Source organism: Talpa occidentalis, unplaced genomic scaffold, assembly GCF_014898055.3.
Source record: "Talpa occidentalis isolate TD23 unplaced genomic scaffold, MPIMG_talOcc4v2.1 talOcc4.2, whole genome shotgun sequence".
NCBI lineage: Eukaryota > Metazoa > Chordata > Mammalia > Eulipotyphla > Talpidae > Talpa > Talpa occidentalis.
Window position 1 is genome coordinate 75,458,110 of NW_023602073.1, and position 23,322 is coordinate 75,481,431.

At 35.7% G+C, this 23,322-nt stretch overlaps 1 protein-coding gene across 17 annotated transcripts in view; it reads right to left on the reverse strand.

Annotated features, from left to right (window-relative positions):
- The window catches only part of DST (dystonin), a 415,236-nt gene that overhangs the window by 80,751 nt on the left and 311,163 nt on the right, over positions 1 to 23,322 (reverse strand). For all 17 annotated transcript variants that reach the window (XM_037519891.1, XM_054698893.1, XM_037519898.1 and 14 more), the window contains 11 exons: positions 22,124 to 22,332; positions 21,187 to 21,504; positions 20,545 to 20,711; positions 18,899 to 19,055; positions 17,828 to 17,954; positions 15,816 to 15,878; positions 14,714 to 14,955; positions 13,314 to 13,443; positions 10,081 to 10,280; positions 8,182 to 8,677; positions 5,015 to 6,486 (listed from right to left, as the gene is read on the reverse strand). In XM_037519891.1, coding sequence (XP_037375788.1) covers positions 5,015 to 6,486; positions 8,182 to 8,677; positions 10,081 to 10,280; positions 13,314 to 13,443; positions 14,714 to 14,955; positions 15,816 to 15,878; positions 17,828 to 17,954; positions 18,899 to 19,055; positions 20,545 to 20,711; positions 21,187 to 21,504; positions 22,124 to 22,332 — 3,581 coding nt within the window. The remainder of the gene's footprint in view (positions 1 to 5,014; positions 6,487 to 8,181; positions 8,678 to 10,080; positions 10,281 to 13,313; positions 13,444 to 14,713; positions 14,956 to 15,815; positions 15,879 to 17,827; positions 17,955 to 18,898; positions 19,056 to 20,544; positions 20,712 to 21,186; positions 21,505 to 22,123; positions 22,333 to 23,322) is intronic.

Here is a 23,322-nt window from a genome sequence, read left to right on the forward strand (position 1 = left end):
GGTGCAGGGGGTAAGTCTCAGGGTTATCACACTATTGCCCCTGCCGCCACAGTTCGATCCCAGGCCAGGGAGTTACACACATATGGCACAGCAGGCCTCTCCTGTCTTGTCCACTGCTCCCCTCAGCATTGTATTTCAGTGGATTTGCCTGTTCTGCCGCCCACTCTCTCACTGGTGAATCCTCTCACCCCCTGCACCTCTGGCCTATACCCCAATTCTTGTATGCATAAGTAAATAAAAATAAATGTTTAAAAATAAATAATGTGACCTTCCTATAAAGCTCATGCACAAATTACAGCTCCTATAATGAACATATTTTCACCTTAAAAATACCAGAGGAAGATTATTATGCAACTTCTTTGCTAATATAAAGAATTTAACAAAAATCCAGCTAAGAATTTTTCCCTAATAAAAAGGCCTTCTGCAACAGCTTATTTAATTTCTCTTTGTTCTTAACAAAAAATGGAGGACAATTCATTGCTGACCTTTAACAATATGGGCACACTTAAAAACCACTATTAAACCCTTCTATGGTCAGTTTAATTTTATCTTTAAAAATATGGTAAGAGCCTCCCTAGTGGTGCAAGGGTTAGTTAAGCACCGCACCATGATGCAATCCGCAGCCTCTGCAGCACGAGTTTGATCCCTGGCCAGCCAGGGAGCGACCCACATGGTGCAGCAGACCTCTCCTGACTCACCTGCTGCTCCCCTCAGCAGTGTACTTTGGTCAATCTGCCTGTTCTGTTCCCCACTCTGTCTCTGGTGAATCCTCTCCCCCACCCCCCAGCATCTCTGGCTTGTACCCCAGCTCTTGTATGCATAAATAAACAAATCTTTAAAAAAAGGTAAAAAATTTAAAATATGGTAATATCACAAACATTGTTTAAGGATCATTTAATAAATATCTTAATAGGACATTTGGAAAGTGATTCATTTCAGCAATACTATTTAAAAATACTGCTCAAACTGCCTGGCTTCTCTTGTCTCATGAGAGCATTTTAGTTCACCTGATATTGAAATAATGATGTCTTAAATAATTCCTATACCTGGATCTCTACAGAAAATTTATTAGAATAATTAAACATCTGGTCTTCATCTCTGGTTTTGACTTGATTTACAATTTCTCTGTTCACTGAAATATTATTTCCACTTTGAAAAGAAAAATAAATCATGGGTTCACAGCTACTTGTACCAGTTATGTGTTCAGTTGTGGGGACAAAATCAGTTACAATTAGTGCAACAACAGTGGTCAGAAATAAAATAGTAAGCAGCTTCAGAGGTAAGATCTTTTATTATGACCTAAAGAATGATGGGGAGGGATATACAGTTCTCTAGGTTGTGTTTGGATATGTTCATTAAAACATCAAGCTTCTTTAATCCTCTTTGAAATGAAATCAATTCAATATTTGACAATGATTACTTCAGATCTTTTGGCTGTTGATGATTTCATGGGAATTACTAGGACATGTCCCTCATTTACAGTGGTTACATATGTCTTTGATAAATAACTGTGGAGACATTAATATTACTTAACAATGTACTTTAGAGTTGAAGATAATCTTGTGTTAGGAGTCTTCAACAGGAGGTAAGGATAGAAAGAAACCAAAGGAACTTATTTTTCTTCCTACCTAGGAATTTATGACAGTCCACATAGAATTTAATGTAATAACAGAGATGTGTAATAGAAGTATAGTAGAAAAATAGTGCTTTGAGTTATCGACAGCAATAGAAAACACCTCAGTCGTCAAATATTTTAGCCAATGACTAACACAATCAGATGTAACAAAATTAAAATAGCTTAAAAAATTTAAGCTAACACAAAAGGTAATACCACCTATTTTCAAAAATTTGGAATAGCTTTCAGTGACAATGCCTTAGAACATTTGGTACAGAATAGCATTTGTTTTTAATCATTATGTTTGGGTTGGTATCTTAAAACTGAATTAATTTTGTTTTTTCAAGGATATTAACTGCCATTTCTTAGATTAAGTTTAGGGGAAAAAATTGAAACAGAAATCGTCTTATCTAGTTTAAATAATCCATTACACACCCAATGAATATAAGGCACTCCCTACTGGATAATTGATAATAGTGATATTTACATAGCTATATTTAGTTTCAATCCTACTCTGAAGGCAGTTTATTTCATATTATGAAAAACTGTTGTAAGATTTTATTCACAGCATTATGGTGAACTACAGCAAAGTGGATTATATTTCAAAGTCTCTAATGACAATCGACTCAGTATTTCAGTGCTTTTCTGTTTTATTTTTAGAAATCAGAGCACCTAGTAGAGTTTGCTATTTTTAGTAAACTACCCATTTTTCAATCAAGACAAAAATTCTATTTAAAATAATTTAAAAATCTTCCTAAATCATTACACTAAAACTTATGTTCAGAGGAAGCCTACTACCCAACAAAAACTAAACTATGATGTGAATTGTAAAAAAAATTAATTTACTATTTTAATAAGAAATATAAAACACCAAGACAATGAAATGTTTGCTTCCATCTTGGTCATACCAGTTTTGGTAATCATCATCATCATTACCATCATCTCTCATCATCACAGCACCTACATATCAGTTTCTATGACAATTTCATACACATTTTTCTCATGTTTCTCAAAGCAATAGATTTTATAAAAGAACACTTTCCTTAATTGAATGATCATGGTGTTTTGGATTAAAATGAACAATGATTGCCCACAGTCCACCCAAATTAGGTTTCAGCAAAAAGGACTTGAAAATTTCCCAGAGCAAAGGGATGGATAAAATTTCCCAAGCAAAGGGATGGATAAAATTGACATAAACAATTCATTAATTCCACCAAAACATTCAGGCCCTGACACTACCTGTCTGACCCTGGGAAAGTCATTTAGCCTCCCTGGGTTTCAGCTTCCTTGCAATAGGACAGGAATAATGATAATTTCTTTCGGATGTTAATAGCATTAAAGGCAGAGAGTTCAGAATAATGCTTGACATGTAAAGTACACAGTAAATGTTAATTGAAATTGCTATTTTTTTGAACACACACACAGAATTAGGAATTGTGTAAGCTACCATCTTCATTATAATACTCTTGTTCTTATTTTAAGCAATGGCACTGGAATATATTAAATGCAGATGATTTGTCCACTTCAAAACTTACTAGTCATTGGGTCTCAGAGCACTGAAGGTATGTCCTTATGATAGTCTTTATTACTGAATTTCATTAAAATGAATTAACTCCTTTCTGATCAATAATCAGAAAAAGACAAAAAAAAGCATGCTAAGTGGTTTATTTTAGAAGAAATGATCACTTAATTTGTTCACAGATAAATAAAATAACCTCTGTAGTCATTAATGCTAATCATGCTTATTTAGTTCTTTTAAGTTTGCAAAACACTTCCAGAGCAATGGTGAGAGAGCTCCACCTATCTCTTGCTTTTTCTTACTGTATTACTCAAGCCTGGGAATACAGAGGGAGGGACCTACCACCAGAAGCTCAATGATAATACTTTTGCTCATTTTCTTAATGTAGTTGAGATAGAAATAAAGGCTTACTTTTTTCACATAAATTTACAGAAAACCTAGAGAAATTATGTTTCACAAAGGCAATGAATATGCTTAAATTTTATTAGTAAAAAGACCATCTGATTAATGTCATTTGTGCTATCAAGTATGTCAGGGTTCTACAAAGCCCTAAAGATTTCTATCTGAGAAAGTTACTCCTAAAATATCTCCCCCACACTTTGAAGCAGCAATTGCCACAGAACTTTGCTTTTCTAAACAGAATTCTCCCATGTGTTTTCATTATTTTGCAAAACAGAAATACGTTTGACAGAGTCATAAGGAAATAAAGTCAACAGTAAGGCTGTTTCCGTCACCATTACGAATGAAGATCTACATTGAGAACCACATTTTTAAGCCCCAGAGGAACTGACCTTCAAAAACACTTATAAACAACAACTAACTACAATAGTAAAAAGAAGAAAAAGTTATTTTTTCAAAATCTGGTCACCTAAATAATGTTTTTGAAAAATAGCAAAATACCTTGTCAAATATAACTGCACAGAATTTGGAAGTCCATTTGATTTATATTCATTTCTCATGGGAAACAACCCGTAGTTTGGCAAATTTTGTTTTTATGTGCTCATGGTAGGACTTCACAACAGTCTCTACAGGGAAGTGAAACACACCTCATGAGCACAACAGGATCCACAGCAACCCCAGAGGTTCTGCAGCAAATGCCTGATATCTAGGACTATGTCTGTTCAAGATTGAACCTATCACTGTCTCCTGTTGAGACTTTTATTCTCACTATCCTGAGTGAGTCCAAAGCCAATGACAAATGCCCACCATTTTTATCTAACATTCCATTCACTAAACATCACTGAGCGCTATCAAGTGGCAGGCAATTCTTGAAACCGATGAACTTGCAGTCCCATCAAAAACAATTTTTACTCCTTATTTTCTAGGGCATGATCCCCAGATGTTTGTTTTGTTAAACCAGCATTACAACATGGAACTCCATCATGACTTTAAAAACATGAGCTTTTTGAAGGATAAAAGCTTACAGAAGAAATTAAATTAAGGAGGACAAGACGACTATAAAAGGAGAAAGAGCAGACAAAGGCTATAACTCACCATTAAAGAAAATGCTACAAATATGAAGAAAACAAAACTTTATGTTATGGACTGGCCTCTCTCTGCAGGAGAGTTCAAACCTATGTCAGCTGTGAATGACATGAGAAAGGAACTCCATGATGTCAGTATCAGGCTTACCTGGAACTTTTCAAACATTCTTCCAACCTCTTGATAATTATCTCAGATCTTACCCAATAAAAACCACAAACCCCAGTAAGCCTGGAACTGCCCCTCGTACATGAATATTGCCCTTAAGCATGCTCATTCAGGCTGAACACTGTGATAGTCATATTAGAATGTTCTACAAAATAGTTGATCTTTTTTCTACACCAATTAAAATTTCTTTTAATAATAATGATGCTCAGAAAAAATGAAGAATTCCCTACCTTGAACACATCAAGTTGTTGGTTAATTGTCTCTGTTTCCATACCAACAGGACCTTGTGATTCTTCATGCTCTTCAGCTGTCTGAAGTAAAATAGAAAATTCTTTCAATTTGCTGTAGAATTCTTCAAGACGCTCAATTGTCCCTTGAACCTGCTCTTCTCGGGCTTGTGCTCGGTCCAGCAGCTTGTTGCACTGTTTGCTTAAAGCTTCTAAGTCCCTTTTGATTCCAACAAGATCAGGAGAGGTTTCTTCTGTGGCCAGCATCATCTTGCAGGTTTTATTGGCATTGTCAATGCTTGTTATGAGGGCTGCTAGTTTCTTCAGGAAGGTTTTAATGGCCTCCTTTTGCTTTTGCAGTGTTTCTACATCTCTTCCTACTGGGGCCATGCTATCCAGTTCATCATCAAACTCTGCAAACTGAGAAAACATTTCTCGGATGGTATTCTGGAAATGTCCAATGCCCTGAAGCTTGGTTTCTAAGAATGAACACTTTTCATCAACCTGCTGACTTAGTGCACTATGCTCTTGAGCTAAGGTTTCTGCTTGTAATAAAATATCAGAAGTTCCTTTTGAGTCTGAGGCTTCTACCACAAGGGCCTGTGCAAGTTCTTTGACCAAATCTATCTGTTGCTTCACAGCCTGAAGTGATTTCTGCTGAGTTTGCAACATGGTCAGGTGTTTATTACTGTAAGCCTGGGGTCCGAGGGAATCATGCACATCCAGGTGCTCCTTTGCACAGTGAAGCTGCTTTTTAGCTTCTTTGGAAACTTCTTGAAATTCTTTAACCTTCTGGGCCATGTTCTCCAGAGAGAATTTTTTACTGTGAAGTTGTTCAGTGACCATATCAACTTTCTGGATCAGTGATTTATTCTCATCAGTAACAACCTCTTTGTCTATCTCACAGACACTGAGCAAGCTATTGGCTGCATTGTTTAGCAATTCGACCATCCCAAAGTGTTGATCCATTTCCTTCTGCAGAGACTTTAACTTGGCAATAGAATTCTCTGTTTCAGTTGGATCCAAGCAACATTTTATTTCCTCCACGTTATTTTCACATTTGTCTATCCATGGTCGGAGAGTCTCTACATGCTCTTTATATTTGAGGGCTTTTTCCAATGTATCTTTTAGCTTTTCCTCTCTTTCTTTCACCTGTTTATTAAGTCCATCCCAATTGGTTTTAATAGTGTTAAGTTGTAACTGTAAGGCTGCCTTCTCAGACCCTTGTGTTTTTAATAACAGATTTTCACCTTCCACCATGGTCTTTTCATAAATATTAGACTGAGCATTCAAAGTTTCACTGAAGTCTTTCTGAACTTTAATTAATGATTCCAAGACATCTAGTTTGGCTGATATTGGGTGAGACTTGTTTTGCTCTTCTTTCTTTGTATCCAGCCAAGCCTGAAAATCTTGAGACATCTGCTGAAATTGATGAGAACTTGCACAGGCTGATTGAAGGTGCTGGACATGGTTCTCTAAAAATGAAATCACAGACATGTTTATTTTACTTCAAAATGTTGATCTGATCCATGAAAAGTCAAGAAGAAAAGCAATACATGTACAAAACTATCTAAAATTGTGGCCTCCCTGGTGGTGCAAGAGGTTGGGATGCAGCACTGTGAGGCTGTCCATGGGCACTGCAGTGCAAGTTCAATCCGTGGCCAGGGGAGGTGACCCACATGGCACAGCAGATCTCTCCTGACTCGCCCGCTGCTCCCCTCAGCAGTTTATTTCAGTCAATCTGCCTGTTCTGTTCCCCACTCTGTCTCTGGTGATTCCTCTCACTCCCCCATACTCCTGTCCTGTACCCCAGTTCTTGTATGCATAAATTAATAAATCTTAAAAAAAATCAAACAAAATCAAGGACTGTTGGCACTGACTATGAGAGCTACAGGTGAGCTTAAGATATCGGCAGAGGGGAAAAAAGAAGGAAGCAAAAGGTAGACTCTATAGGAAAAGATTCTCCTGTCCTGTACCCCAGTTCTTGTATGCATAAATTAATAAATCTTAAAAAAAATCAAACAAAATCAAGGACTGTTGGCACTGACTATGAGAGCTACAGGTGAGCTTAAGATATCGGCAGAGGGGAAAAAAGAAGGAAGCAAAAGGTAGACTCTATAGGAAAAGATACATCAAGCCTAGATGTCAAGAGTCATCTCCATTCCTGTGTGGGGAAGTGCCAACTGTTTAATGTTCTAAGGTATTCTGAGAGACAGATAATCTATCTCTTATCAAGTATGACTTTTCCACTTCTCTGATTTTTACATATCATAAAGGCAATTATCAAGTAGCATGGGGTTGGACCCCAAATCAATTCCAAGAGTTCGAATACTGTGCGAAAATAATGAAATCCCTAAGCCTCATTTTCCCAAATACACATTGGCAACAATGAAAGTTGTTGTAGCAATTAAATTATAGTACATGTAAAGTTCTTAGCTTAATGTCTGTCACAAAAATGTTCATAACATAATAATCACAATAACTAATATTCATTATCAATATCAAAACATCTGTCAATCTGAAATGGCTGCTATGAATATAGACAAATACAATCAATAAAAAAATCATAAACTGAGTGCTTACTAGGTACAAGACATCTAGTGTCACTTTTTAAAAGAACAAACTAAGCAGCCAGGTGTATTCTTCTTTGACAGGTTCTTCTGACGTCTAAGAACTCACCTACTGCACATCTAAGTCTAAGAACTCAATCATATTGGCACATCTGTCACAGAACTATGTCCACAGTGGATGAGAGAGAAAAATAGTGCCAAATTCTTCTCTTCCACACATTTCTCAAGAAAAGCTTTTAATGAGAGACTCAAAGTAACTACAGATAGAAAATGATGCAAAGTGTTTTGAATAACTGTATTTATCTGTTGTTCTGATGCAATGAGTGTCACACAGCAAAAATATTTACATCTTTTAAAAAACAATTTGAAATACGTGAAATTTTAATAGGACTTTATTAGTGGATTTTACCAACAGACTGCCTATTATCCATGTTGAATTACCCGAACACAATATGTGTATGTTCTCTGTGCTGCTGTGCTCATAGTGGTGGTTTATTCTTGCCAGAGTCCTCAATTATGGGCAACGGTTTGGAAAAAGGCAACATATTACCTGTATCACCAGGAAATATATGTATTACAGAAAGGGAAAGGGAGACAAACCTGCTTTTTGCTCAATATCCTTAAATGATTTTAAGATGCCTTCTAGTTGTCTACTAAGTTCTGCTTTCAAGTACTCTTCTTTAACCAATGCTGACAAATCCTCACAGAGAGTCTGGGCCACTTTTATCTGCTTCGATTCCTGCTCTATTTCCTGCTTCATTTTTTGGGCTGTTTCCAACTGCTGGTTCATAGCATCAGGGTGTGTGCTCACGGCCACACTGCTGCTGAGTTTATTATCCAAGTCACTCAGTTTATTGGAAAGGCTTCTCAGCAGGCTCTGATACTGTGTGCTTTTAACAATGGCTTGATCAATCCAATCACATCTGTCACTCAATTGTCCTGTTAGGCTGTCCCATTTTTGGGTTACAGCTGCCAGTTGCTCTTTCACAACCCCATGGAAAGAAGGGTGTTCACCAGGTCTGCTCAGAATGCTCTGACCAGCTGCCGTTAGCTGTTCATACTGAGGTTTTCGAGTATCAAATTCTTTCAGCAGAATCTAAGGTAAAGAGGCAATAAAAGTAAACACAACATACAAATTATCAGATGATTACAGAAAATACATCTGTATGCTTCTAACAGACGAAAACGGTCCATATTTACTTAGTTTTTACCTTAGTTTTTTAGATACTTTTCCCTGGTTTTTATTTTGAGGGCAGTACAATTATCTTAAACTAATTCAAAGAGCAATAGTGCTTCAGAGAGATAATATTTTGCCTAAAATAACATCCCCCAAAGAGAAAAAAGAAGAGGATAGTATTTTTGGTAGTCCGGGCAAAAGGAATAAAAGATTTATGGCAAGCTTTCATACCAAGAAAAACACTGTTGTCAGACAAGTTCATGTTCCACTGGTGTCAAATTTGTTTTTTTACTCATACTATTCTCTTTGCAAGAATTGTAAAACTCTCTATAACATTTTACACTAGAGGAAATGTACAGTGCTAACAGTACTGGAATAATATTAGCTCACAGGGCAGTGATTTACAATGGTTTTCTTTAATGTAAGATTTATTGACATTTATGGTTTTATTATAAAGGTTTAGTCAATAAATCATATTGCTCAGAATGAACAACCTCCATGTGGTTCTCATTATAAAATTTATTATCCAAAAATTTCCCTCTAAATATTTTATCTATCTCTGGGAGACTACCAAAAGTAGGAGTAATTATTTGTCCCCAAATGCTTATTTTTATCTTTTGCTTTTGTTCTCTTCAGATTAAGAACACACATGAACAAGAACATTTGACTGATTTGTATTTTCGGAGAATAGGATCAGTCTCACCACCCTAAGCCACTATTCAGATGAAGACACTTAACTGAAACCACAACAGAACTTCTGCTATTGCATCTGACTTAAATTTTATGGATGTTTTTCCCCTTGTGGATTTATCTGCTTATAATTAGGCTAGTCAAATTAATTCACTGGGTTTCAAGGTTCCCTCTCTATTCACCCTATTCTTTCTCTTCTTCTTCTTGTCTCTTCCTCCCACTCCTGCCCCAGTTATGGCTGCATTGTATGAGTTTTACAAGTTTCGTTATCTACTACCACAATCAAAATGAATAAAACCTCAAAAGAGTAATTTCTAAACAATAAAAAGCATGTATTAGGTTCTCATAAAAATGTTATTACTTATACAACTATATAAATCCTTCAAAGGAGGCCCTTTGTAACAGAACCTGTACAAATCACAATATGACTGAAATGATGAAGGGACTATATCCATCAGGGACTCAACAGATTATTCTGGAAATGATTCACAACTTTAGTTCTCTTGGGGTTTCTTGCTAACCTCAGGACAGTAGTTTATGGGCATCTGAAATATACTCCAAGGCAGATAAAGCACATGCTCTCCAGACTTAATGTATTTATAATGAAAACATTTGTCTTAAGCAATACTCACCTGCACCTGCTGCCTTTGTGTGTTTAGCATATTTGGGTCAATTGACAAAGGCCCAAGAACACTGACCATCAATTCTTTCTCCAAGAGCCACTGTTTTAACTGAGCCTCTACAGTTTGAAATTGGGTTAGATTATTAGAGGATTCTTCCAATTTTTGTTGCCTATCAACTGTTAATTGATTAAGTTCTTGCCACTTGGAATCTGAAAGAAAAACAAAAAGCATGAACTGGTATTCTCTTTATAGGTATTTAAAATTATTTTTGCCTATGAAGACTGTAGGATACGACTCAAGATGATATAAAATGGCTATCATTCATTCCATCTGCATAACTTTTCTTACCTTGCTGATTGAAATCTAACCTAAGAGATTAGTTGCATCTAGTGATAAAGATTTCATGGCTCTGATGGTTGTGTGGCAACTGAAGTACATGAAAAAACATATTTGAATATTTTTGATGATCTGTAAAATGTAAGATATTCCTTATAACTAAAAAGATACTGAGATTCTTTGTCCTGGGCAGAAGTTCTATGAAGTGTATTTCTTCAACTATAACTGATGTACAATATTAATATTAATTCTTTCATTTAATATCAAATCTTCAATGATCAGTTCTAGGCAAATGACTCCTTCATTTGTGTATCAGAATCTAACCATTCTCCTCTATTCAAATCACACATTAGCAACTTACTGCTCAACAGTTACAACAGGACATTTCGACACCTTCACACAACATTAAAAACATAAAATTCAATGGGTTCCAATCAAAACTGGTGGATTTTTTTTTGACTTTCAAAGGTATTTTTTCTCCAAAGTCATGAGGTATAATAATTCAGAATGTTCTTTTGTAACTTTCCTAACTTTTCTATATCCTTGATCATAAAAACTTAAACCCACCCTTTATATTTCCAATGCTTTAAATCCATTTTGATCCTCAGCTGTTTTGCCTAGACTATTGGTTCTGGAGTGAGTGTTAACACACGGTGCTGGGCTCCATCCACAGTTTCTGATTTAATAGATCTGAAGTGGGGCTTGAAAATTTCCGTGCTGCTGCTGTTCCAAAGAACATACTTTGAGAACTACAGATCTAGACTACTAGCCTCCTAACTGGCTTCTCAGCTGCAATCCATTAGATTTGAAAATAATTTCCCTAAGAAATCACTTTTAAGAATGTCAAATCTGGGCCTCCCCGGTGGCACAGTGGTTGAGCGCTGGGCTGCAAAGCTACCCGCAGCCTCTGCAGCGCTGGTTCGATCCCGGCCACCGAGAGCCCCACATGGTGCCACAGACCTCTCCTGCCACCCGCTGCTCTCCTCAGCAGTGTATTTCGTCAGTCTGCCTGTTCTGTTACCTGCTCTGGTGAATTCTCCCACCCTCCCGCGCTTCTGACTGTACCCAGTGCTTGTATGAATAAATAAATTAAAAAAAAAAGAGAGATCAAGAATGTCAAATCTGTGCTCAAATCCTTTAGTAACGCCTCACTACCTATGTGATAAAATCAGAAGACATTTGATATCCAGGACCTCCCACAAACTGGCTCTCATCTACTCATCTTAGAGGGTTTGCAATTAATTCTCTGTTGAGCCCCACTGATCTTACCATAACCATACAAACAGGCTTTTGCTCACAGAGACCCCATACCTGACAGGCTCTACCTCCTCTCCATGTACCCCTTCCTTCACAATTCCACAGGCTCTTAAGTTCTGCTAATATACCTTTGCTGCTTCCCCACCCTCAAGACAATTTCCCTGAGGCTAAGAGTTCTTCACCAGAGCACTTAGCTCAGCACTTGAATATGTGAGTCACTCAATCGACATTCACTGATCACTATGATAAGTTGATATGAGAGATATTTTTATTAGCATAATAAACTAAATGGCGGATTCAGTATAACTCAACGCCTCAAACAATATCTAGTGGCATATTCTAATCAAACACAATCTGACAACAAATTCATGATAGGAACAAATTATTGTAATACAGGAGTTGCTTTTATAATGGGATTAAATATACTTTTGAACATTAAGATTCTCTAGGATGACCCTTTTCAAGCTAAAACATAGATTTCCAAATTCATCATACCATAGCTGATTATAAAGACTTTTTTTTTTAATTAAGTACCATTGATTTGCATCCTTGTTAATTTTTGACAGGATAGGATTTATCCTCTCAGGTGTGGCCACCATAGCTCTCCCACCACCAAAGCACCCATGGTCCTCCAGCATATTCTATTATACTATCCTCCCTCCCATCCCATTTTCTACTCTCTCTCACTAATTTCCCCCGCCTGATTGTTTCAGATCTACAGTCAGATTGCAAGGGTTGGTTTTAAAAGATTGTCTTTGTCTGACCCTTTCTGTGATTTCTCTTCCTTTCACATATAAGTAAAACATATAAGTGAAACATATAATACTGAAATCCAGTATTTATCTGGCTTATTTTGCCTAGCATAATCAAGGAAAAACAATTATTTATCTAAATATAATGGAACAATTGAAAGCAAAATAATTCTTACTATGATCACATTAAACAAACATCACCTACTATGTGCTAAGTACTGTTTGTCTGAGTTGTACACACATTAACTCATGAATTCTCCAAAACAATACTTGGGAAAAACACTGTTGTCTTACAGTCATTTTCCTTATAATTTAATAATGAAAAGGAAAAACAAAATAAAAAGCTTGTGACTGAAGAAAATTCTCACCCATAAGAAACCATTTATAAGATAGGATGGAGGTGGGAGGATAACTCAGGAGAATCAAAACCAGACTTCTGAGGAAAGCTACTTTTTAATGCCAATTGTGAAAGAGAAGAGCGAGGCAAAAGGAGCCCGGGAAGGAACTCCATCAAGGAGAAAGGAAGCTACTATAAAGTTGACAAACATTGAAGATTAATCAAACCAGATTATAAAAAAATTTAAAAATCCGAAGTACCGAAAATCTAGTAAAAAATAAAACATGTTACTCAATACACATAATTTGTAGTGAAATTTACCTTCATAAAGATAAATTTAGTCGCTGTGTTTAGTAAGAAAATCACAAGGTTAGATATGCCAACTCTCCACATATAATAGAATTTGAAATGACACTTTTGAATATGCAAAGTAGATTCTGAAGTATTATAGCAATGCCAAAAATAAGTGAGGCTGTTGGATAAATGATTTCTGATAAAAATTATGACAGAAAATGATTGAGCTTCTGTTCATAAACTCCGGTGTGACTGATGTAACATACCTATTTCTGACAACATCTGTTTCCATTTGGGGGCTTCGGGAGTATCTGGGTTTTCCTCTAACAGCTCTGTCAATTGGTCTTTCAACTCCTGCACTTTGTTTACATTTTGCTTCAGTTCTGCCTCAAATGACTAACAAGGGGAAAAAAATAACTGCATTGAAGTATGTCAACAAAGAAAGACAAAACCACAATTATGATAGAGCATTTCCCCCCCAGCATGACCAAAAGAGGAAAAAAATCCACTGTTAAATGCTGAAGGGGGTGAGGCCCTGAATCCATCATTTATTTTCCATTTCATTCCAATTTTAGTATATGTCCTGCTGAAGCAAGCACTAATTTTCTTTCCTCTTCTTAATTAGTTTTCAACTACATGATAAAGGAATCCCAAAGAGAACTAATACAGCTAGTGAGATAATAATTCTCATCCCATTACCAGAAAGAATTTCATATCTGGGCCTGCTTGGTGATGCAGGGGTTAAAGTCTCAGTGCTATCAGCTATCGCCAGCCATTAAGGCTTGAGTCCAGCCAGGGAGCTGACCCACATGGCACAGCAGACCTTTCTTGTCTAGCCTGCTGCTCTCCCCTCAGCAGCATGTTTCAGTAGATCTGCCTGGTCTGTTCCCCACTCAGTCTCTGGTGAATCCTCTCACACCCCACACCGCTGGCCTACACCCCAATTCTTGTATGCATAAATAAATAAAAATAAATCTTTAAAAAATAAATAAAAAAGAAAAAATTTCACATTATTCTCAAACAAATCCCTCTGGAAAAAAGGAATATATAGATCAGTAATATTGCAATTAATGAGAATATGATTCTTAACAAAGCCTGCCATATTGGCGAATCTACTAATATATGTGCTACTAAAGCACTAATTTCTTTTCCTCTTCTTAATTAATTTTCAACTATAATGATAAGCATTTTTCTGGACAACACAATATAGAGTTCAAATATAGGTCAATAATTTGTAGATATTTTCACCATCATTGCCACATGTAAAACCATTTCCTCATCCATAACAGTTGTAGAAAGAAATACTGCCCACTAGTGAAAGGAAAGTCAGGAGCTACCCTGTTTTTACTGGACAGAATAGATCCCGAATATACTTAGCCCTTATATAAATCTTTTCCAATAGCTGGCTGGTTAAAATCCTAGACCTAAACTGATTTAAAGGTGGCAAAGCTGCTTACATCCAACAGTTCACTCACCTTTATAATGCCTTTGCGCAAAAATAAATAACAACTATCATTACTCTTTGTAGAAAACATATTAAACGAAATTGGAAAATCGCTTGCTGGCGATAATAGAGTTAGGAAATCAGAACAGAGCTCCTGACCACAAAGGCTCAGTTTAAAATGACACTTATAATATTTTAGTAAGTGTACCACAAACTATATACCTTGTTCTGCTCAACCTGAGTCTTCACAGCTTCAGTATCTGTAGGTGTAGGTGCTTGATGCCACTTTGTTGCAGTTTTGTTCATCTTCTCTAACCACTGCATCATTGCACTTGATTCTTCCTGAGCCTTTTGCAATTTGGAGAGTTTGGCATTAAGTTCAGCTATTTTGTCCTTAAGTAAGAGACCAAGATCTTCATAACCATGGCTTATGTCAGTCATGTCCTTTTTGATGGATGTTAGTCCTGAGAGTAAAAAAAAAAAAAAAAAAAAAAAATTGGACATATTTTCAGGGTGTTTAGCGCTCTAGAAATAAGAGTTTGCTTTATGTGATGCCTCCTTCCATTTTGTGAATATAAATACTACTATGATAAAAACAGAATTTCTAGAACTAAAAGATTAGATCATCTTTTTTTCTTTTTTTAAGATTTATTTATTTATTTATACAAGCACTGGGTACAGTCAGAGGCGTGGGAGGGTGAGAGAATTCACCAGAGCCAGAGCGGAGAGTAGAACAGGCCTCCCCAGTGGTGCAGTGGGTTAAGCGCAGCACTGTGAAGCTGTCCGCAGCCTCTGCAATGCGGGTCCAATTCCCTGCCAGCCAGGGAGAAACTCACTTGGCACAGCAGACTTCTTCTGTCACGCTCACTGCTCCACTCAGCAGTGTATTTCAGTCGTCTGCCTGTTCCGCTCCCCGCTCTATCTCTGGTGAATCCTCTCACCCTCCCGTCTCCCGTGCCTCCGGTCTGTACCCCACTTCTTGTATAAAAATAAATAAATCTTTAAAAAAATACAAAACCATGAAATACTACTTAATTCCTCAGGTATCAATGATAAGAAATTAGATCAAATAATGTATCACATACGACAAAATACTTCAGATTAACCAAAAAGAAAGAAACATAACCAAATGTCACACTGAACTACTGGATTTCACTAATTTCAAGTAATCAAAATTGTATGGAATGTAATATAAATGCATTTATGAAGACTGATAAATAATACCACATAAATTCAAGTTTGAAATTTCAATATAACTACTGTTCACCTCTAAAAAGGTTTTCCTCTGAAAAAGTTCCTTTAATCATAAGCACTTACTATTTACCTTTATTTGCCAAAATTTCCTGAGTATCTGTGGCTGTTCCTTCACCATTTAATATTACTCCACCTGTAAAAATATTAACACTGAAGCAACCACATATTTCCAAAGCATTTCTATGTATTAGTAGTAAACAGCATTAAGTTAAACCACATGGACAGTAATCATTTTAAATGTTATTGCTATTTGAAAATATAAACTATTGATTCAATTTCAAAATCAATGAAAGTCTAAACTTTCAAGGTCAAGCAATACCCTCTCTTTACAAAACTTATTTGAATTAGTAATGATTCCCTTAAAAACTAGAATATCAAAAAGTTTAAATTATACATATTAATCAAGGGTTATCAATAAAACAAAGCTGTAATAAAGTTTCTTCATTGCCAGTATTATTTTTGATAAGGTCCTAACGTTCAGAAATTGTTCAAAATATGTGTTGCATGAAGCACAAATGACTAAGAGACAAAAGAACATTTGCCTTACTTAAGAAATGGCAATTATCTGGTGCAGTTACATAGTGTTATGTATTTATGGAGGCAAAAATGATGTAAAAAGACAGGAAAGAAAAATTAAAGTTAGAAAAGTACCTACTACTATACCCACATTATGTCAACACAGAGAGAGAAGAGTTCAGGGATTAGAAGTGTCTGGGTTTTGTTGTATAACTCACCTGAATGTAAATCCCAGCCCCACTAATCACTAGCTGCCTGACTGGACAAATTAATCACCACACCATCAAACTGATAGAGAAAATACTAACTTGTGAGCCTAAAATGGAAATTGAAGACGACCTATTACCAAGCAAATAAGAACTACTCTGTGAATAGTAATTATTATTTCTCTTTAATCATATAAATATCTAGCTTTGGTAGGTTTCTCATAATCAGAATATTAAAAAATCAGTTAGAGTTTATCATGCTAATATGAATTGGCTACCTAACCAAAACAGAAGATATTTCCCAAAATCAGCCACACAAGAACAAGTCTAAACAAACAAAAACATTTAAAAAAAATCAGAATTTTAAACTGAATTTCATTCATTTTAAAAAATCATTCAAGATGACATTTTAGATAGAAGTAAAAATGTTCTATAGTTGCCAATAGAATTCCTTTCCTTAAAAAAAAAAAAAACAAACTTGACAATTCAGGAAATCTGATTAGGAGAAAAAGAAGAGATCATCACACCATATATAATAGGAGTATTCCCTGAAATGGGATTAATAGAGCGGAATAAATGGTTGGTTGAGAGAGGGCCCAGCTGCAACATCAGTCTCACAATAGGGACAGCTGGGGGCTGAACAGAATAGATAAACCATAGAGGACACTCAGAAACTCTCTGAATAAAGACATGAGATCTGCCTTCTCTCTACACTTGAGTTAAAAAATAAAAACTTGATAATGATAACAATATAAATGTTTGAAAAGTAAAACTACACCCACTGCTTAAACTGATTATAGAATCATTAGGCATGATTCTCCCTTCTGCTAAAAAGAGTGGCTCAACCATAACTAAGGTTATGATTTAGATACTATGGCTAATACATTATCTCATTGTTTTCTTTGGGAATAATGAACAGAATAAAATAGATGGGAAAAAAACAAGAGAGGTTCACTCTACAGAAAAGAATCTATTTCCTTTCCTTGCCTCTTCTTTTCCAGGACATGAGACTCATTTACCAAATATTTCAAGTAGAAGTTCAACATCTTTATTAAGGAAAAAAATAAAATAAATTGTAATCTGACTTTACCCTCCTCCAATACAATACTCCTTATTGTTACATATTAATTTATCTATATTTTAATTGTAGTCTTTAATAAAATGAAATCTAAGAGGGATTGAAATCTGACTAATAAAAACTTTTCCATGGCAGTCTTTAGTGTGTTCATTGATGTCCTATTTCTTGTCACTTTCCCTTTGTATTTCTGAGGTTGTATTATGCATTAATTAAAAAAAAATTCACAAATAAATTTGGGTGATAATTCTTAGTTTTTGCCATAACCGATAATAAAGCTCTTACCTGATTTAACTGCTGCTATTGTCTTTGCAGGAGTAGTCACAGCACTTATTAGGTTACATAGTGAGATCCCACTGTTGTTTACTTTCTGAATCTCTGGTGCTTTTAAACTCCACTTTTCTTGTAATTCCTTGAAATATAAAAACACATTATTTTTCAGACTTCATAATATTTTCAAAGTTACACGTTACAATTCAGTTTCTTAAATATAAATCAGAGAGACAAGTGTAGATCCTGACTTGTGGGGGAGGGGATGGAAGAAAAAGGCACCATCCCTAATTGTTCCAACAGCCCCAGTGACTGTTAACACTGTTAGCAGTGAGTGAGAAGGGGAGGAAGGTCCATCCTGCATTCTGCCCCTGGCCACAGTGAAGTCAGGCTATTTCTAGCTGCCATGGGTTCCAAAGTAACTGTCAACTGTAAGATTGGAAAACTGGACTAGGTAACAGCCAAATGACAAGAAGAAATAGACTAGAAACAATATAAAAAAGAGGGAATTCAGAATTCCATTTAACAGTGAGTTTTATCCACAAAGATTTCAATGAACTAAAAAAACCCCACACAAATATGGATTGAAAACTAATCATACATTTTATAATGAGTCAAAAAACAGAAGATATGTACTACTTGTATTAGAGATTCAAACAACTTCTATTTTCAGTATATGTGCTGCCGAAGCGAGCTCAAACAACTTCTATTTTCAAATCCTCATTATGATGACATCCAAGCTATAGAGTGAAAGCTGAGTTGAAGAGATGGAACTTTTACTCAACATCATGAGAAATGGTGTAAAAGATAACTGAAAACTAAGGAGAGATTTGGAGGTAAAGGAAAACTGGACACCAAAACAGTCAGCAATTCACTTCTACACCCCTTAAAAAAAAGCTAATTAAGCGTTTATGCCTTTCCTCAAAAGGACCAGTTAATCCCATGTCATGATTTTTCAATATCACCAAAATATACTGTACACAGATGAGGCTATAACTTATAATAAATAAAAGGAAACCACTATCTTCTAACTTCTTATTACTGACACAAGCAAATGAGAAAATAGGATTAGATTCAATGATTCACCTTAGTCTCTTCCAAAGATTTTCCTAAATCATCTGCACCAAAAGAAGGTTGTGCAATGGGAACTTTTTCTGTTGTTTCTTTTATCCATGATTTTAAGGATTTAACAAGGACCTGGAAAGCATCCATCTGTTCTTGACAAGAAGACACAGCTTCTTTTCTAGATAACAAAAATCATTGAAAAATTTGTCACAGAAAAGAGATGCTCTAAAAGACTAATTACTAAGAAATAATTATTCCTGCATCAGACTTAACATTAAGAAGCCCTCTCTCTAACCCTTTGGTAGAAGAAGAAAGGTCTCATCGGTAGCAAGTGAAATCAGCGAAATAACATCTATTTCTCAGGCAACGTGGGTAGATAGGAGCAGTTAGGAAATCTGTAACCCACATGTAACGACACTCAATAATACAACATAAACTCTAAGGTTATATAAATATTTCTAACATTACTTAGACTCAGTGAGCTTTGATCTGTCCACTTACATGGTACTTAGTGCCAACAGGCACAGAACCAGAAGGGAAACATTTACCAATCACTGAATGAGGAAAACAGAATGCCACCTAGTGGTTTCTGGGCCATACCACAGCCACCTCAGCGGACACAGAAACTTGGTACTTCAGTGTAGATTTAAATCTCCAAAATTGAGGAAAGATACGGTGACTAAAGAATTCTAATGATTGCTTCTCTTATAGATATTCAGAAAGTTCCACGGGAAACTACAGGAACCCCTCTGTACATAAGTACCATGAGGGAAGACAAGCCCAGCAAATGAACAATGGTGAGGGCAGTTACATTTGGTACATGGATGATGTGTGGATGACATGTGCACATGTGCAAGAGGGTGGAATACTGGCACATCAGAGTCTACTGCTGCTGGACTAATTTTGGATGATTCCATGCTTTCAAAACTGTACCCATTTGAAAAAAAGAATCAATGTAGAGATTACCTAAGTAAGTCAAGAATACTTCTTTTCTGCAATGTGAATTAAATAATAAATGACAAATATAGCTCCACAAGTAATAAGCTGGAAGAGAAATGATTATTTTCTTTTTGGGGGTCACTATAAATTTTAGCCAAACCATATGTATATGCTAAACTAACATGAAATCAGAAACATAGAAGTTCAGTCACAAGGCTTATCCCTATCCAGTGTTTTAAACTCAAGTTTATTCTCTTGTTTCTTATTTGTTCATGGAATCATGTCTTGATCTACAACTCTTCAAAAAGTAAACTACTTTACAAAAAAAAAAAGAAGCCCACGGAGACCTATATTGAAACTGAGCATAGTTTCTGAATTGAGCCCAGAAAATATTGACGAGCAAGGTTACTTCTGCATTTGCCAAAAAAATGCGGTATTTGTCCCAAAGGTTTCAGAGAGGATAGTCAGTTTATTTTCAGTAATATTCTATCACCACCATTTTTCTTCAATAGCGCTTTCTACTTTCGTGTGTGTGTGTGTTTGTTTGTGTGTGTGTGTGTGTGTGTGTGTGTATATATATATCTCAATATGAAAATTAATTATAAAGTAGCCCGATGCTTACCCTCAAAGCTTTCAGAATATTTTCAGGCATCTACTTATATAATAAAAATATTTCATTATAATTAATATCAAATAGAATAAAATCCAACCTCTTAAGCATTGCTTACTTTTCTTTGATGGTATCCTCCATTTCCTTGAATTTCTTTGACAAATTATTTGTTTTTTCAAAAACCAGAGCCTTATCACCTGGCAAACCATGGCTGGCTATCTCCTTCAAGAGATTCTGTAAAACTTCAAGATCTTTCTTGTGTTCTAAGAATTCAGAAGTTGATTCCTACAAAGCATTTAGATATTTAATTAGTATAAGATGTTGCTACATCTTCAAATGGTATGCATGGAACCAAAATGGGTCTATTCAGAATTTCACAGAAGAAATGAACCTGTCTACAATCAGTACTCTAAATATAAACAAACATGCAGGTAGGGAGTCTTGAAAGAGACACAGTAACTTTAATTTTAAAATGGACTCCTTATATTATGTCTCTCTGGGTTCTGACATGTAAGATGTATCACCCATGATGTGTGGAAGGGTATGTTTGTGAGAAAGGGTGTTCACTTTCATTCAATGAGCAAAATGCTTCCAGGAAAAGATGAGGCTTCAGATTTTTAAAGGAAGAAAGCAGAGTTCTTTACTACTCCATCAGCAACCAAAATGATGGTTGCTAACTATACTTCTGCCAATAAATGTATGAGTTTGTTTTAACTGTTAATACACTTGATAGGTCTACTGAATATTAAATAAGACTTACCTTCATATACTGAGATAATTCAGTAACATCTTTTCCTGGCACATCTGGCTCAGTAAGAGCCTGAGTTTTTGTTTCTAGAAACATTTGGAGTTTTTCTGAGAGGTTCTCAAATAGTTCTACTTTAGTTTTTAGCTCCTCCATTTTGGTAAATTTTTCTTTGTGCTTATGACTGGCTTCTGAAAACCGAACAGACAAGTCCTTCATTTTGGCCTGCAGTGAGGATGCAGTGGATGGGTCTGTTGTTTCCATAAATTTCTTCACTTTTTCATTCATGGCATTTATACTGCTCTGACGACCAGCAATATCCTGCTCCAACATCTGAAATGCACGAAATAGCACATTTGCTTTATAATGTTGACAAATAATGTCAGCGTTTTGAAAAATTACTATTCATGGCACACATAAGTTTGAACAACCTGTGTCTAAAGAAGGTTAACGATTGAGACTGACTGACAAGTATGATCTGCCCCTTGAGGAGTCCCATCCCAAATCTCTTCAAGGGAGAGTGGAGAACAGCTGGCTAGCTGCCTGAATCAGGCAGGAGGCTGCTGCTACTCAGCACCCCTGGGACTGGATGGAGCCTAGGGATTATCCATGGTCCTAATTTTTAAGAAGCTAGACACCAACAAGACTGATCTGATTAACCTCATGTGCAGCTGGCTCAAGGAATGATTAACAAGAGAGGACTCAATGTATGTGTAAACATTCTGTAATGAATACTATTCATGAAAAAAATAGACAAACCTCTTTCTATTCTCCTTCACAGAAAACTCATTCCACTCCTTTTTCTTTGTGCAAAGCACTACTTTCCACAGTTATATTCAGGGAATGTCTTTTTCCTTTACATTTACCTTAAATTTATGCATCCTTTGAATTTAATAAACTTTTTTATCTGAAATTGTGGATTTTTTTTTTCATTTTAAAAACATTCACTTACAATGTTTTTACTGATGATATCCTGAAGAGCAGCAGAGTTTAAGGGCACTTGACCTTGTTCTTTCAAAGAACTTTCTACACTTCCCATCCAGTCCAGCATTTCATCCAGGCCATCCTGCACACTCAGTGAGCGAGTCAGGGTTATCTGGAGTTTTTCATTCCGATCATTAACAGACTTGGACAGATCATCATATCTCCCAATAATGTCATCTAGTCCAAAAGATCAGGAGATGTTAACCACAAAGTTCTGTTCCCTCTCAAAAATATTCTAAGGTAAATTACAAAAAGTTCACACCAAAATTGTAAAAAAAGCAAAGTTCAAATGATAAACTCATAATTAGAACACTCCTAAAACCTTAAAAAAATAAAGAAAATATCACAATAGAAAGTGAAAAATAAACATATACTTTAAAATAGTTTCTATGCATATCATCTGCATTTGAAAAGAGACTTTAGTATGCACAAACATTTGAATTGTCCCAAATAGATGAAAGTGGTCCTTGGAGTAAATATTGGCTTTTAGTCTGACATTTCAAATTAACCATACTTATACCTTATGTGGGGGAGAATAAAAGGTGACACTCATACACAGCTATGTTCAAGAAACAACACAAAATTGTAAAGATTTATCAAGAATTAATTATTCATATAAAGACATTTTCTTCCCCGCCCCCTGCACACTCATGCTTGATTTCTCTCTATGCACCCCCCACATGCATACACCCCAACAAGATGCTGTTGTCACCCTTCACATCCCAGGCAAAATATTTAGATACACAGAAACTGGCAAATGTAAACATATATTGAGAAAATAAACAACAATGAAAATACACTTAAGGAAGGCTGAGACTATGTTTCTAATGTATACACAAATAGAATTTATTTAAAAAGTTTAATAGCAGACAACATTAAAAATAAGTCAACAGGTTAACTAGTTCATATGAGATTGACTTTATTTTCAATTCAAAAGGCTTTAAATACTTAGATGCTTTAAAAAAAGTCTTTTTGGACTATTTTTTATTTGAACATAATTTATAATACTGAGATGAATGAGAAGTTTAAAGAACAATAGTTTTTAATGTATTCATTTTCTTCTTTGAAAAACAATCTGTCTTTAATCATCAATTTATCACTCATTGTCTGCAGATCAGGAAAGTGTTGTTTCTGAATGCTTCAGTAAACTACATTGTAGAATGTTTC